This window comes from Solea solea, chromosome 7, assembly GCF_958295425.1.
Source record: "Solea solea chromosome 7, fSolSol10.1, whole genome shotgun sequence".
Taxonomy (NCBI): domain Eukaryota; kingdom Metazoa; phylum Chordata; class Actinopteri; order Pleuronectiformes; family Soleidae; genus Solea; species Solea solea.
The window spans coordinates 21,225,618-21,242,211 of NC_081140.1; the positions used below are offsets into that span (position 1 = coordinate 21,225,618).

A 16,594-nucleotide genomic window follows, 5' to 3' on the forward strand; every position below is an offset into this window, starting at 1 on the left:
ATACGGTCTTTCTCCTGTGTGGACCTGCATGTGAAACTTCACATGGCCAAGCTGTCTGAACCTCCCTCCACAAACTCCACACTCGTATGGCTTCTCCCCAGTGTGAATCCGTAAATGTCTACGGTAGTTTGAGTAGATCCTGAAGGCCTTGCCGCACTGCCCACATGTATGTGGTCTCTCTCCCGAGTGTTGCAGTTTGTGGGATTTGAGAGCCTGATTGATGATAAACCTCTTCCCACATATGTCACAACCGAACGGCCGTTCTCCTGAGTGTATCCGCTGATGGTAGTCATATGTGGCTTTGTAGAAAAAAGACTTTCCACACGTGTGGCAGTTGTAGTGCGTCTGACCTGTGTGGATCAGCTCATGTCTTTTCAGTGAAGTCATAGTGTCACAGCTCTTGTGACAGGTCTTGCAGGTAAATGGCGTCATGTCCACCGAGGTTCTGTCTTGTCGGTAGATAACTCTGCGGTTACCTCGCTCCTGACTTTGTCTCCTGATCACATGTCCATATTTTTCATTGTGAGTTGCTTTTTGGTGTTTCTGCAGCTGGCAGTTGTACAAAAAAGTCTTTCCACACAGATCACACATGAATGACTTTGAAGCACCGTGAAGAAGCATGTGTTTTTTCAGCTTGTTGTCCTGAATAAAACTCTCCCCACAGAGTTTACATTTGAAAGGTTTTTCACCAGTGTGAATACGGATGTGTCTCTTAAGGTTTTGCTGAAGGGTGAAACCTACTCCACATGTCTCGCATGTGAACATTTTACCTCTGTGGACCAACTGGTGCGACCTCAGGGATCTCCTCTTTGTAAATACCTTGTCACACTCTGTGCATTTGTAAGGATTTTCTCCAGTATGAATGCTTTTATGGCACTGCAGGGTGAATGCATACCTGAAACTTTCACCACACTCTGAACATTTGTGTGTTTTATCGTTGGTGTGGACGACCTGATGAGCCTGAAGGTTGCCTTTGGTTTTGAAGCCCTTCCCACAGGTGGAGCAGATGAACGGCCTTTTGTCTGTGTGAACAAGGAGATGAGACTTCAAGTTCTCTTTTGTTTTGAACATCCTCTCACAGATCTGGCACTGAAAGGAAACACATTTCTTCTCCTCATGGCGCAGCAGGTGGTGCTCCAAAGCTGATGTATTTCTGAATTTTCTCGAACACTGGTTGCAGGCGAAAGGCCTCTGCTCTTTGTGAGTGTTCATGTGCTTCATCAGATGAAATTGCCGGTTGAAGCTCTTGTTACAGACATCACATACAAACACCCTCCGCTTCTTCTTGACATCTACTTCCTGTGTGTTTTGGCTGTCACTGGTTTTGGACATCATGTTTACTGGAGTACAGTCGTCAGCAGTGTCTGTAGTGTCTACATAAAAGCATAAAATAAAAGTTAACAACATGTCCACAGTAGCTGTGCCACAACAGCATAAGGAGGAATGTTTTTTTGCTTTTACAATAAAAGCACAGATTTTACACATAAAACCATTACTTTCATTCAAAGAGCTGAAGTTACTGTTAACTAATAATAATCACTGACAAGTTGCCACTTGCATTTACCTGCATGTGTACTACAGCCATTTTTTTAATGTGGATAACACTTTATTAAAATTGCACCTTGACTATTTACTGACGAGGCCTCAGCTTCAGAGTCCAGCTCCTTCGTTGCGTCTCCACTTTCTGAACAAGAAATTAAAAGTAAAGAATACAAACAGTTACTTTACTCGTTGTTTAAATCAACTGAAGACACAAGTTAAAACATCAGCAGTCCGAGCCTTTTGCATTATGATTTTTACATTTATAATGGTTTAACTGTTGTGAAACTTAAAATTGATTATGTTTCATTGTTTTCTGTTCATTTAAATGAAAAGGGAGAACACCAATGAAAGAGACACTGACGGTTTACTGCCTGAACTGTGTTGAACTTTTTTTCGTTTCACTAACCCAAACCCTTGTGATGTCATATCATGGAAACTTACCACCATCATGTCCTCCCTGCACCTGAGCAGGAGTAGGTGCTTTTATGACTTCCTCTGTCACATTATCCATTTGGTTTTTTAGCTTTCCACATGGCTTCAAGGTGAAAATCAACCCACTTTCCTCAAACAGGACTGGGCAACCTTTCAGGACATTTTCTCTCCATAATCTGGCCGTTTCAACGTTTTCAGTCATAATCTCTAATTCACTCTCCAGTTGTCCGACTTTGGTTTTTAGAGTCGTGTTTTCATTGTGCAGCACTAAGCACAGTTGGGAGAAAATGGCACTAATCTTTCTTGTAGCTTCACGTGCCAGCATTTCCATGATGACATCCGACTGTGAGGACGAAAAAAAGGTTGATGTTGTTATAAATATATATATTTAATACATATAATTATATTTAAATTAAAAACAGCACAAGCAAAATTTGTCAAATTAATTAAAATACATGGCAAGTTTTTTTTATTGACCGAAAAAAATAATTATAATCAGATCATGAACCACAATGAAAAGTCTCCACAGATTCAACTTATTCAAACTCAACAAACCCACTACTGTAGATGTGTGATGCAAGAACCTTTTACTTTTAGATCAAATTACTATATAAAACAAGCGGATTATTTCTATCACTGCAGCTACAGTAAATTAAGTGTTATACTTATTAACCACAAACAAATATAATATGTACATTACTTTCTCAGCCAGTCCAAAACACGAAACGCTAATCATTTCAACATTTACCGAAAATAACTAAAAGTTCAATGACGCAACGTGTTCATCAGATGCTGTTAAAACAATTATATGATAAACTAACACACTGTAACGATTAATATTTAATTTTTAAATTTGAACCCCCAGATGTCAAATCTTTGTCATGTTAGCTAACAGACAACGTATGACGGCGCCATCTTTGTTTCTCTGCTTGATTTTACTCCCTTGGTCCAATCTTCTTCCAGAAAACGTCTCATTCACTCACCTTTCGTGTTGTGCTCGGGTCCTTCAAGAGCTTTTCTTCGTTTGAATGCCCGACAACACGAACAGCTGTTTTTAAGGCAGTCTCCAAGACGCATTTTGTCTCTGAGTTAAAGTTTTCTGTCATTCTTCCTTCAAAAATCGCAGCTGACTCACCAGCGTTGACAAATGGCTGCAGATTGGCCGCCATCGGTTCAGTAAACGGAAGCAGTGCATAAGGCGAACATACCACTTTCAAAATAAGACTGAGAAATATTTCATATTTTAAAATTACATTTTGGAATAACGAAGGAAAACACATTTGTACTTGTGCATTTTTATTAACTCAAAAATAATTACACATTGATCCCATTCATTCAGCGAGGTCTCAGAAATGACCATAATAGTCAAGAAACCTTTTAAAGGAAGAGCAAAACAAACCCCACCTTTATTTTCATCTTAATATCAACCCAGCTGAAGCCAGCATTTATTTACAGCGAAATCTCATGTGTAACGGAGTGCAACTAAATGGCCACACAGTTCTATAAATGCAAACATTTGTTTTTGTTTAAAATAATGTTGCTAACAGTCAAGTCTCTAAAGCAAAAGGAAAAAAAGACAATTCAATGCCTTTAACAATGCAGTTAACTGCCATTTCTTTTTGTATAAACAAACTTAATTAAATTCACTATTTTAATTTCTTATGTCTAATATGGTAATGACAATTGTGTTACCAGAGCCCTGTTTACATAAAATGAAAGCAAACAAGCAGCAAAACAAGGTCAACAACAAAGTATTTTTACTTTATCACTTGAACATCTGAGCACACTTTCAAACTGGAAAAAAGGGAACTGATGTCCTCTCAATAAGTTTATCTGTTCACCAAGTGACCTACACCAGGTCTCACCACAGGTTATTAAGATGAAACTAAGTTATTTGCGTACTGGTGGCCAACACACTGTGGCACGACCCATCACAGCTGTGTTTCTTCAGCTGCCTTGAATCAGAGAAGCCCTGACCACACTGCTGACACGTGTACAGCTTCTGTCCCGTGTGGATCTGCAGGTGGGACTTGAGTTGATTTGACTGGTGGAACCTCTTGTTACAGTGAAAACATTCAAATGGCTTCTCCCCCGTGTGGATCCGCAGGTGCCTGTAGTAGTTTCCGTCCGTTCTGAAGGCCTTGCCGCACTGATCGCACTTGTACGGTTTTTCACCAGTATGGATGCGCTCATGCTGCTTCAGACTACCAGTATGGAAAAATCTTTTTCCACAAACATCACAAACAAATGGCTTCTCCCCTGCGTGGCTTCTCTGATGATAGCCAAATGAGTATTTATTGTGGAAAGCCTTTCCACAAATGCCACAGTTGTACTCCTTCTGTTCATTGTGGCTTCGTTCATGAAGTTTGAGGGAATACGCAGCACTGAAACCCTTCAGACATATTTTGCAACTGAACGGTTTCACCAAAGACTTATTTCGCCGTTTAGACTGCATTAATCTTTGCGTGCACTCCGTCTCCTCATTCCCATCAACATGCACGTACCTCTGATGCATCTGCAGCCTGCAGTTGAAGAGGAAAGTCTTCCCACACAGATCACACATAAAAGGCTTTCTAGCACCGTGGATAAGCATGTGTGACTTAAGCTTGGTGTTGTCGGAGAAGCTTTTGCCACAATCACTACAGGTGAACGGTTTCTCTCCTGTGTGAATGCGAATGTGCCTCTTGAGGTTGTTGTTCAGGTTGAATCTGGCCCCACAGATGTGACAGGTGAACGGTTTCTCTCCTGTATGGACTATACTGTGTCTCTTCAGAGCAGTGCCAGTCCTGTACGCCCTGTTGCACACCGTACATATGAAGGGGGTGACTCCTGTGTGTTTTCTCTTATGCACCGTCAGGGAGTGGGCGTATTTGAAAGACTCATCGCACATTGTGCATTTGTATTTTTTGGCATTTGTGTGAACCATCTGATGGAAGCGAAGAGTGTCTTTGCTCTTGAAATCTTTCCCACATTTGTCACAGGTGAACGGTCTCTCCTCCGAGTGCACAGCCATGTGACATCTCAGCTGGACTGAAGTCTTGCAAGTCTTGTCGCAAAGCTGGCACTTCAGTGGCTCCTTACTTTTCTCGTGGCGTAAGAGGTGGTTTTCCAGAGACTGTTTGATTCTGAATGTTTTCCCACATTGGTCGCAGACAAACGGCTTTGGTGGCTTCAGTCGCTGGTGACGCTTGAGATGGTTCTGTAGTGACTGCTCTTTTCTGAATGTTCTTTTACAGCGAAGACAGGGAAAGGGCCGGGGGACTTTACTCGCCTCATGCCGCAAAACGTGATTCTCCAGTGACTTCTTCGTCAGGAAACTTCTGTCACACTGGTCACAAGGAAATGGCTTTGTGTGACTCTTCATGTGTTTGTTCAAGTCACCTTTCCAATGGAAACCAACATCACAATGCTCGCAGAAAAAACGCTCCTCCATCACCGAGTCTTTTTTTGTTAATTTTTCACCTGGCTTAATTTTCTTCTCTTCAGAGCTGTTTTCAGTGGAAACTGGGAATGGAAGGAAGATATTAAATTAAAATGTGTCTAACTTTGTATATCTACAAGGAATGCAAAGACAGAAAAAAGTATCATCAAATTACTTAACGCTCAGGACACCCAATAAAGTTGAATGAACATTCGGTGTAGGGCTGCAATACAGATTAAAAACCACCCAGCAGCTTTATAAGGGTTGAATATATTCAGTCCGCCAAGTTCAGCAAAAGAGGTTGAAAAATTACAGAATTTGTTTTCATTGAGAAAACACTCAATTAAATCAATTCAGGAATAAAAGAAGTTTCATAAATGAAATCCATGGACAACCTGGTGACCATGTCCTGTTGAAGTATGCTGAGAGGACAATAAAAGCTAGAGTGTGAAATCCAATCATACCATTTTGAACTTTATAAGTTGGTCTCCTCTTCCTTCTTGTTCTCCCCAAAGATGCCTCTTCCACCTGTTTCTGTGATACACAATTTAACATTATTACACAATCTGAATCTTAACAGTGACCATTTCCCCACATTATACTGCATGTTATACAACCATGACACTAAACTAGACTAGGATTGTTCAATCTGAATGACCATAATCTGAACAAAATTTTAATACCAGACCTTTTGCTCAGCTAATGCAAGATCACTGGTGATACTGGAGTTTGGACTGGGGACATCTTGAGGTATAGACCCTGGCGAGGCTGCTGTTGTAAGGATGACTGGCTTTCCTGTTGTTTCACTCACATCCTGTGATGGTGCAGGGGACTGGGTCACAACTTGGTTGGTGCCCACAAAATGCACCGTAGGAGCGGAATCGACTCTGCCCACAAAAACCAGTGGCGTGACTGCAGGTTGACCGACAGTCACAGATTTAGCTGTGGAGCTGGGAACCATGAGCTCATTTTCTGCTGAAGCTGGCTGAGGGTTTGATGTGGATTCTGCCGCTTCATCCTGAGTGGCAGCAGGTTTTGGTGCAGCTTCTGTGGTGGCGAGAACCCAAGAGGATTCTTTACGGAAGGAAAGAGGAAGACAAAAATGAGAACCAGTAAAAAGCAAAACCTCAAACGGAACAGCAAAGGCAGTAGTTATATCTTATATATTTAATTATTTTTTTATTTTTATTTTTAGTTCTCATTTTTCTAACATTTTGTTGACTGTAACTACATCATTTGACACGTTGTCAATGATCAGCTTTTGATGAAAATGTAATGACACTGAATTCACAACAAGATAAACCGATAATGACAAAACTTTCACACAGCTGTGATTTCTAGTTTTCATAACGTCAAATCAATCGTTCCATTTTCAGTAGATATTTCTTTGGATAGAGTAAATGGTTTATGGACGAGCTACTCCTTTAAGTGGAATAAATTCCCATTTGCACACTGTCTGAATGTGAATGACTGACCCTGTCTCGTAATCCGATTACCATTGGAGCTTCATCATTTTGACTTATCCTCACCTATGAGAGAGTCGCCGTGTGTCGGTTCTTCCTCGGCCTTGTTGTCGCTTTGACCGATGCTCTTCAGCTCCTTCTCCAGCTTCTCCATGTCTCTACCCAGCTGATCCACTCTGGCCTCCAGCTCCTGCTCCAGCTGCCCGGCTTTCCTCTGAAGCACATCTTCCAGCTGCTCCACTCTGGCCCGAAGAGTCTCGTTCTCTTCAAACAGCTCGGAGGAGAACTCCGTAAACACTCTGTGGATCTGAACTACCAGACACTTTTCTATCTCCTGGATTTCCCCGAGCTTCGCCTCGTCCCACTCCGTGTTTGGCACTTCTTTCGCCCATACATCTCTGAACACTGACATCGCCGCCTGGATGGCAACCTCCACGACAGACGCTACCTCGCTTCCGAACCGCGCCTCCATTTTTCGTCGAATCAAAAGTTTAGCCTACTATGTCATTCCGCTCGTAACGCATTTAGATTTCGAAAACGTAACTTGAGACCGAAAAACAATTGCGGTTTAAACGCAACAACAATATTCCCTTTTCCGTGTTGACCCAAAATGTACTTTCTTCTTAGACGGACAGTGCGTCTCTGAAAAATCTTCCCCGTCGTGCATCCGTTTCCGGCGTGACGTCAACATTTCACATTAAAAGCGCCAGTCATGGTGAATACGAAATATTCAATAGAATGTTTTAGTTGACCTATGTTATAAACCAAAAACACCATCTTATTGTATCATAAGGAATAGTTATAAAATATAATCTTATGTGACATATTTATTACCCAGAAACTTTACCATCAGCACTGACAGCAGTAGGTACTTTTTATTTGTTCAATATCTTTCATACATAAAAAAAAACTGTGAAAAACTGAGTACAAACCAAGTATTTCAAAGAGGGAACCTTTGCAAATGCTGATTTTATTTGCCAGGTCTGGGAGAAAAGGCACAGTATGTTCTTTAAAACCTAATTTATATGGTAATCTGTGGCTTTTACAGTGAAATTAAATATTAAATGTAATTAAAGGCTGCATGATGCAACTGTATGCAACTTTAATCATATCTATATATATATATATGTGTGTATATACATAATATATATATATATATATATATATATATATACATAAAACCCCTACGTTATCGAACAACATCCAGCAATGTCCAGCAAGGAAAGAAAAACACAGACTGCAGACACATTTTTGATAAATCAAAAGTTTTTTTATTTGCCAGTTCATCTCGGCTGACAAACTGAGTTTGATGTGAACAGGACAGTAGACACACACAGATGAGCAGGGTACCTACCACCACCCAAACCAAGATGTTACCCAAGATGCTTTTGGAATACCTGATTGTTTCTGCTGTCAGCAGCATAGTAATGGTTGTAACTACATACTTTATGTCATCTGTAAGCATAATAGCTGTACCCTGCACTTTCTGTCGTGTGCCTGTCGACGGCATCAAGGTGTGTCAGTTCATTAAGATGTTAGTCATAATCTGACAGCAGAGGACTGTCCTGTGTCACTTTCATCTCCTTCAGAGTTCACCTCTTTGAACTCTGACTGTTTGTTGTGTCCAACATGCATGTAAATGATTGCATTGATCTGGCTTTTACGCCTACTTTAGATGCATAAAAAGTGTTGAGACTAAAAGAAAAATAAAGTTACAAGTTCTCAAGACATGTTTTATGACAAATACAACCCAGTCTGACAGGTCAAGAGAGAATTTAAAATCCTGGTGTGAATTAAGAACTACTTAAAAATAAACAAATAAAAAAAAATACAAACACACATCTAGAACTTACAGATAATACTGTTAGCTCCTCACCTGAATATTTAGGTTTCAAAAACAAAAACGTTACCCTGATAAACAGAGATTTCTAAAAAATTAAAAAAAAAACAAATTTGGTTTAAAATAAAGCAACTTTATTGGTTGTATGAATATAATGGTAATTGACCAATTAATGCAAAACTAGTGGTCACCATCGTCATTACTGATGTTTTCTAAAAGGAGTGCACAGGACATAACTTACAGAGCAGTAAAGATAAAAAGACATGAATTTCAGTTGGACTTTAAACATTATATCCATTATAACATAACCAAAAATGAACACTACTCCCATACAGATGATGGGCTATTGAAACCACATTTGTAATGACTGACTCAAGGATTTTAAATGCTATCTGACCTGGATGCTTCTTTTCTCTGCCCCTCAGCCTTGGGCTGGTTTGAACAGCTAAATGGATGTTGACCGTTTCCTCCTCATTTGCCTGTGGTCTATGGCTTTGTGGTGATTTGACATGAAATGAACTGATGAGTGGATACAGAGTCAGTGGGTAGCAAAGACAAGCTTTTTTAGATGAGTGATTTCTCTCTAAGCAAAACATGCAATCTCACAACTTACAGACAGTTTAACCCTTTTTGATAAATATTTGGTCAGCGTGAAATCCTGGCTGTCACATGTGCATCACTTCATTCACTAATTAATTCATTTATTCAGGCATTCATTCCCTTCTAACGCTACACTGATGGGATGATGACCGAGACAGTTTCTCCATTCACGCTGTAATGTGTGTGTGTGTGTGTGTGTGTGTGCGTGTGTAGGTCTGTTATGAATTTAATTTCTCTGGAAGACTGACATGGCATCTGAGGGGACAAACATATTAACACAAAAAGCACACATAAGCACACACTAACATAAATAACCTGAGAGCTATGGAGACCCTGGGAGTGGAGAGCAGCAGTACACACGTATGTGCACACACAAAATCCACACACGCGCAACAAACACGTCATCTTTTAATTCTGTATAAAAACGGATGCAACAGATGTAATTATTTCAGAGTAGATGAAGCCTGAGGCCTCACTCATTAAAAACATGCCAGGTGGAGATTTTGTGCTTATGACCAAAGCCAGCCATGAAAACCTGATCTTGATAATAAAATTTGTAGATCAAAATAAATTTCAGCAATGTTATTAAAGATATACACAGTGGCGAGATAGAGCCATTGACATTTTTCTTTTTTTAATATCAATTTAACAAAACTCAAACATCATTTTAATGAATGAGGCCCCTGGTAACCACAGGCTGTTTCTCTCTGACCACTCCGTGCATCTGTCTTTATTGTCTCTCTGAATCAGCCGCATGGACGGCAGCGACTGAGCCCTCCTGTTGTCTTTATGTTGCAGGTCCAAACACCTGGTAACTTATCTGTCCTGCAGAAACGCTCACGAGAAAATCTTATATCCTAAATAAACTCTACATGAACAAAGGGAAGCGGCTCCATTTGCAGATCTCCAACTAAAGAACATTTTAGCAAATTTCAGTGGTGTGATCTTTTCTTATGAGCAGGATTTCAAGTGTTTTTTATTTCTATTCATGTCTCAAGAACAAGGTGAAATTTCACTGTTTTCTCTTTTACACTCTTGTCCTCCACTGTCATCTCTTCATCAGCATTGTTGATTCATCCATGGTAGGTGTGGATGAATTGTGGTTATTGTTGTTTGCTTACAACACCAGTGTGAGTGAATTCTGTATTTTCTTCATGGACACACCTTGAGACAGATGAAACACAGTGAAGAGAAGACAGTTAACGGGAAAGGTTTCTCTCTGTTTGTTTGTCTGTATAACATTTTGGCATAATTTCATTATCTTTCCATTTCCGAGGAGTAGAAAACCTAGTGCCGGGTGTCCCAGATTACAGACAGACAGATAGATAGATACAGTAGATAGGACAGACAGACGAGAAATACATACAGTTAGAGCTCATCTCACAGAAAATAACAAACTGTATGTCGAACAGTATGAGCTACGTTTTTATCACACTATCAGTAACAGCCTTCAAGTTTACGTGATGCATGTCCAGCCTCTCTCTTAAATGAGCGCTGCTCGGGTTCAGCAGCACAAATCTATGCCCTCAGTGGTTCTCAGAAACGGCCACCAGAGGGCGTACAGTGACTCCGCGTGGTCTCACAGAGACACAGAAGAAAGAGAGGGAGAAAGATGTCTCCTGCTCCAAATTCATCCCGTCTGTCTTATGAGCGAGCCTGGGTCAGTCCCTCTGTCCAGTCACTCCCGATTCAACACCTTTGGATAACTATGACCTGGATGAATGAGAATCTCCACACATATTCTGTCTTGTGTGCCACTTTCCATCCAAACACGACCTCTTCGTTGACAGTGTTGGAGGAAGAGAGAGGGGGGGGGGGGCGTTCACTACCAGTCTACAGCCCCGCCTCCCACATACACTTCAAGTTCATATGCTTCAATCCCGACCAATCAGGTGTGTGGCTCACTTTTTCTTACCAGACTTTTCTGAGCGCTTCATGTCCGACTTCCCGCCCCGATCTGACCTCTCTGACCTCTCGCCTCTCTCCCTCTCCTTTTCTCTCTCCTTCTCCTTATCTCCCTCCCTCTCTTTCTCCCTGTCTTTGTCTGCTCGCTCGATCCTGTCGCCCATGTCTGAGCGATCGCCTCCTCGCTCTGACCTGTTGTCCCCCTTGCTGCCGTCTGGGCGCGTACCCTCGTCAGTGGATGAGGTAGTTGGTTGGGGTAAACCCCATTTGGCAATCTCCTCGTGCTCCGTAATACTGGCGGTAATGTTGGACACCCATGCTTTGAGGTCGTCCTGGAGGGAGAGAGGGGTGACAAAGATCAGCTCACCTTTTATTTACACTTCATATTTGTGTAATATTAAGTCATATTAAGTGTAAGTGCTTGAGTTATGATGAGATGTGAACCAAAACAACACAGAATATGTCTCACCTCATCTTTAGCATGAAACAAAAACTCACTGCCGTCCTTTGTTCTGCGGTAAGAGAAGTGATCGCGTTAGAAGACAATTTTCAAAAAGTATTTACAGTTAAATCTGGGTCTCAACACATTTACAGGCTCAACAAAAACACAGGCTGCAGTATCCCATCTTCAGTTGTGCCACCATTTCCCATGATGCCACCAACTATACATCTTTATTTCAAAATAAAAGCTTTGTGAAAAAGACCTGGAATGATATTTATGATTTCTTAATGGCTAAAGAAACGTGAATTAGTTTCCAGTTAGTGATCGCTACATGCTAACCTCATCACTCTAAGCAAAGGGGAAACATAATCAGCCTTTAAAACTCAATAAAAACAATCCATACATATACAGTGCTCATGTAAAACATACTGAAAATGAAACATTTAGATCACAACCGCATTACTAATCAATATAATACTACGAAAACCAAAAGTTAGGTTGGTTCTGGATAGATTCAAGAAATAACATTTGAAGAAATGTCTGCGTTAGAATGAAAAAGCTCCTCACTTGAGCGTGAAGACGTTCTTCTTCTTTTTGTAGCCGTTGGTGACATCGCAGTGGCAGTGGGAGAGGTTGAGCAGTGGCTCGTTGTTGTAGGGTGTGTTGATGTTCTTGGCGTCCTTGTAGAAACCCATCTCCCCTTTGTTTAGCACGCAGTAAAGGTTGACCCATGACCTGCTGTGGTGTGGAGAAGCCAGAGGGGCAATGGGAGGAAGGGAAGAAGAGGGAGGGGGGGAAGGGGAGGAGTATGGGGAAGGTAGGGAGGTGGTGGTTGGGGGGAGATGCGAGGAGTCAGGCAGAGCTGCAGAGTTGCTCCTTTTAAGCTAACGCCTCACTCACCTGACCAGAGCAGACAGGTAGGTAGGCGGGATGAACCAGCGCCAAGAAAGGAGGAGGAAACACACTGCTGAACAAACACAAACCAACGCACTAACAGACGGATGGGGGGAGAGGAGGAGGGGGGATGGACGAGTTTGGGTGTACACTGTGTGTGTGTGTGTGTGTGGTGGGGGGGGCTTATATAGGACTTACCTTGGAGGAGACGAGACGAGCCATCAGCAGCACCGAGGAGGACAGGGAAAAGAAAAACAGAAGAGTTTGGTTAAATGGCATTTTGGTAACATCACATTTAAAGTGTGGTCATTCTTTTCCTGCTATGTGTGCACATGCACAAAGCATTCCGGTCAACAGCCTTTATAACCAGATAAAGGTATTATTCAGGGCACACTATACGTGTGCAGCTTCATATGCCATGTCAGATCCTGACTTGTCTTTTTTTAATATATACTTTCACCAGTATTTCAAATATCAACAAGCTTCCAATCACACACATTCAATCTCCACATTACAACCAGTGTGAAACTTTTATCCTCTTCTTAAGCATGTTTATTAATTCATTCGCTGGTGCCAATCCCAGCTGACATAGGGCAAAAGGCAAGGTACACCCTGCACAGGTCGCCAGTCCATCACTGGGTCCTGTTTAAAAGTAATGTTTAATAATTTATAACATTGTAGATGATTCTCCCTCTACAAAACACGAGTGGTGTTGAGCAAAGTTTTCAATTTACGTCTAGACAAAAGTATTCAGTCTTCGTCGTGATAACCACACACTATCGTTCAGCAGGCTCATTCAGTACTGTATCACCTCGAGCACTATATTCTATATTGTATTTATATTTACTGTGAGGATTAGACGTTGTCAGTACTTGCTTCGTTGAACCAAACAGGAGAGAAACTGGGAAATAGTTTGAGGAGAAAACACTGCAAGGAGACAGTGACTGTGACGATATCACACAACTGAGTATAAATCAGTCTTTATTTTGAAGCCTGCACTGGTTCTATTGCTAAAGTCCATTTATGGTTTAGAGACATTATCAAAACGTGTTAATGTTAGAGACTCTCCCAGGTTTAACCACAGCCTGACACACAGTGAATCTTTCTTTTTGGGAAACACAAAGAACCGGACCACCACAGGAGCTGCAGTTGTTAAATCCCAATAAAGACATAATAACTTCATATGAAGGTTAAATAATAACTTGCACCACACCAAAAGGTATGTAAAACTTCAAGGTCCAGTATGTAATAATTAGTGACATCTAATGGATAGACTGCAACAAACAGGGGACCATCAAGGAACTACGGTGGCCTTTGGATATCAGAAATGATGTAAGTACTTTTTTTCCACATTTACCTCACTTGTAGTCCTGAATAATACCAGAATAATAATGTGCACATAAACAAAATTGGTGTCTTGTCATGTTGCTACGTAACAGAGACAGGTTGAATCTCAGTGGCTCCTCACAGACTAACCTCTTTTTCTCACTAATGACTGGAGGAAATGTTCTGAGAGCCTGACCTGCAGATCTTCTCCTCCAGTCAAACTCAAGTCAAGGACAGAGTGAAGAGGAAGTCAGACGAGGAACTGTTTGGAGATTCACAGTCACAGTCACACTCAGCTGATCAGCCATCCAGGATTATGCTTTTACCTTGGCATGTACATAACAGGGCATGTACATATGGGATATTCATCCACTGCCTTGAGTGGAGACATGCGTGGGATTCATCCTGAGCAGGAACAGGATGAGCTTTATAGCAGTGCGTGGTCAGTCCAGCCACTAGAGGGCAGTGCAGAGACTTTGCCATCTGTGTCTCTTGGAAGGAAGCAGGGCGGACAGTCATCTGTGGAGGCCAGCATGTGTGTGTGTATGTGTGTGTGTGTGTGTGTGTGTGTATGTTTACTACTTGTATTTGTCACCTCTTAAGACTTTTCTGGCATAAAGACTGACTTTGTCAGGACCAGCTGTTCTCATGGAGACCAAAATCTGGTCCTAATGTGGAAGAATTGTGAAACGTTTTTGAAATACTGTTCACATACTAACCCATATTTATAAACATAGGCAGTTCAAATGAATGGAAGTCAATAGATTCCTTAAATGGATAGTTGTGCAAGCATGTGTGTGTGTGTGTGTGTGTGTGTGCTTTCTCAGTCTTTCCTCCCACAGCTCTCATCAGCCAGCAGCTCAGTCTGCCATAGCCAGCCAGTCAAATCTGCTGTGTCTCACTCTGTGTTACATCGGGAGGCATCGTAAGCTTCATGCGTGTCATTTTCACATGCGGTGACATTTCTAAGAGCTACTTTTTGAGTTCATGTAACTGATGATCATAGAAGACATATGACAATCTAATGTTGCCGCCTGATATGAGAAAAACTCCTGCTGCCATTATCAATGCCTGTGTTTAGTTTCTGTGTAGACAAACTGACACAAAGCTAAGAAACTAAGGCACGTGTGATGTTCTAACACTGTCAACTTCACTGGGTTTTTTTTAGGAAAATATAATATGACTGAAGAGACAAATATCAAAAAAATACAGTATAATACAAAAAATACAGTGACATATTTGTTACTCATTCACTACCTAACTTTCCCACTGGATGTAAATCATTATATGACTTGGTTACGATTGTCAAAAGCAGAAAGTTTCTCAGTATTCCGATTTGTTGGAAGCAAAATAATTCCTAGTTACAGTGAAATATGTAAACATCCAAACATCATTATATTCAAACTGCTTAATGAATGCTTGATGCTTGGAAACAACAGCAACACACACACACACATTTATGTCTCCTTGCTCAAGCAACCAAAGAGGAACCAAGTGTCATGATCTGAGCTGGTGTCAGTCATGCATCTTTGTAAGCGGAGCGTGTTAGCCTTTTAGCTTAGCATGCTAAAGTCATGCTGCTGTCATTGTTTTTGAATCTGGAAATGGAGCAGAGGGAGGAAGAGGGATGTTGGTATCACGAGTAACAGACGGCAGCAGGAACAGAGACATGTTCTGTAGCCAACATGAGTCAAACTGCTTGTTTTAGCCAGTTTACAATCAATCAATAGTTCAAACTGTAGTGTGTCATTTCTAAATATATGCAAATTGTCCATTACATTCAAACCACTGTCAAATGAGTTCCCATATTACTGATGAGGACTATCAGCCACACACTGCTCTGTTTCTCAGTATAGTGGTGTTTAGATCTATGTGAAGACAAACAGAGGCAACAGCAACATTGTGCTGGGAAAGTAAAACGGCTACAGGTTGGAGTACGACTGAAAACACATAGAAGTGCCCAACAAAGTGATGCTATTGCTCAGAAAACACGGTCCTTCAGCAGTTTGATGAGAAAACACTTTTTGCCCCTGCCTAAACCTATGCTGCTACACAAAAACGCTCCCTCAGTCAGGTCTGATAGTATTGCTTGACATATACCATTTTCAGACGAAGGACGCATCTGAAAACACATCTTGAATTGTGATTAAACCCACCATTCCAGTTAGAAATAACCTTTCTTAAAAACCAGTCCTACAAGTACCACCTGACCATGCACAAGTCTGATTCTCATGACACCAGTGTCCATTCTCCTCCTCCATGACTCCTTTCACCTCCTCTTCAGGTTGTGTTTATCATTATGACCCTGGACACCCACCTGTTGGTGCTCTTCTTCAGACTCTCAATGTCCAGTTTGCGGAAAAGGAAGCCCTCGTGATGTGCGGTGTGCGATGGGGGCTGGGGGACTGCTGGGCTACTCTGAGCTGGAGCGGATCTGGACCGCCTCGTTGTCTCTCCCGCCTCTTTGGGTCGTGGTCGGCGCCGTGGTTTGGGTCTGTCCCGAGCTCGAGGCCGTTCGGGACGGGAAGACTTCTCTGGCACGCCGTTTGGGAGGCGGGGCACCTCGCCACGGGCCTGGAGTCAGACATGGGTAATGGAGTCAACATTAACTTAACTTTAACTACAAGAATTACAGTTTACTCTTGTTGCCTTGATAGCTCACTCTTAAGATTATGTTTTCTGAGATGACAACTTATGCATTGATGGTGAGAGAAAATGAAAAAAACTGT

General features: G+C 41.5%; 3 protein-coding genes across 8 annotated transcripts in view; all 3 read right to left on the reverse strand.

The window, feature by feature from the left end:
- LOC131463072 (oocyte zinc finger protein XlCOF6-like) overlaps window positions 1–3,132 on the reverse strand; it is a 3,488-nt gene extending 356 nt beyond the window's left edge. Inside the window, exons 1-4 of the mRNA XM_058634736.1 lie at window positions 2,958–3,132; window positions 1,984–2,317; window positions 1,622–1,684; window positions 1–1,373 (exon numbers count right to left, since the gene is read on the reverse strand). The exon at window positions 1–1,373 is cut by the window's left edge and continues 356 nt beyond it. Coding sequence (XP_058490719.1) covers window positions 1–1,373; window positions 1,622–1,684; window positions 1,984–2,317; window positions 2,958–3,080 — 1,893 coding nt within the window. The 5' untranslated portion in view covers window positions 3,081–3,132. The remainder of the gene's footprint in view (window positions 1,374–1,621; window positions 1,685–1,983; window positions 2,318–2,957) is intronic.
- Window positions 3,133–3,259: 127 nt separating this feature from the next.
- On the reverse strand, window positions 3,260–7,518 carry LOC131463227 (oocyte zinc finger protein XlCOF6-like). The gene is made up of 4 exons (XM_058635015.1): window positions 6,925–7,518; window positions 6,084–6,469; window positions 5,860–5,929; window positions 3,260–5,478 (listed from the first exon to the last, which is right to left on the reverse strand). Exons 1-4 carry the CDS (start codon window positions 7,328–7,330, stop codon window positions 3,860–3,862), a joined length of 2,481 nt encoding a protein of 826 aa, XP_058490998.1. The 5' UTR covers window positions 7,331–7,518; the 3' UTR covers window positions 3,260–3,859.
- A 594-nt stretch (window positions 7,519–8,112) lies between these two features.
- Window positions 8,113–16,594, reverse strand: part of LOC131462336 (spectrin beta chain, non-erythrocytic 4-like) — a 56,839-nt gene continuing 48,357 nt past the window's right edge. For 2 of the 6 annotated variants that reach the window (XM_058633450.1, XM_058633447.1), the window contains exons 40-43: window positions 16,183–16,439; window positions 12,213–12,380; window positions 11,673–11,715; window positions 8,113–11,535 (exon numbers count right to left, since the gene is read on the reverse strand). In XM_058633450.1, the coding sequence (XP_058489433.1) occupies window positions 11,200–11,535; window positions 11,673–11,715; window positions 12,213–12,380; window positions 16,183–16,439 (804 nt within the window). In that variant the 3' untranslated portion in view covers window positions 8,113–11,199. Of the gene's footprint in view, window positions 11,536–11,672; window positions 11,716–12,212; window positions 12,384–12,657; window positions 16,440–16,594 lie in introns of those variants that run through there. The other 4 variants (XM_058633448.1, XM_058633446.1, XR_009240869.1 and 1 more) reach the window with 3 other exon arrangements.

Bases quoted from the DNA above. Each gene is read 5' to 3' on its own strand.
- LOC131463227 (XM_058635015.1), bottom strand. From the start codon at position 7,330: ATGGAGGCGCGGTTCGGAAGCGAGGTAGCGTCTGTCGTGGAGGTTGCC. The intron at 5,930-6,083 runs GTCTGGTATTAA...TGTGTATCACAG, and splicing joins TTGCATTAGCTGAGCAAAAG to AAACAGGTGGAAGAGGCATC. The intron at 5,479-5,859 runs GTATGATTGGAT...TTCCATTCCCAG, and splicing joins AACTTATAAAGTTCAAAATG to TTTCCACTGAAAACAGCTCT.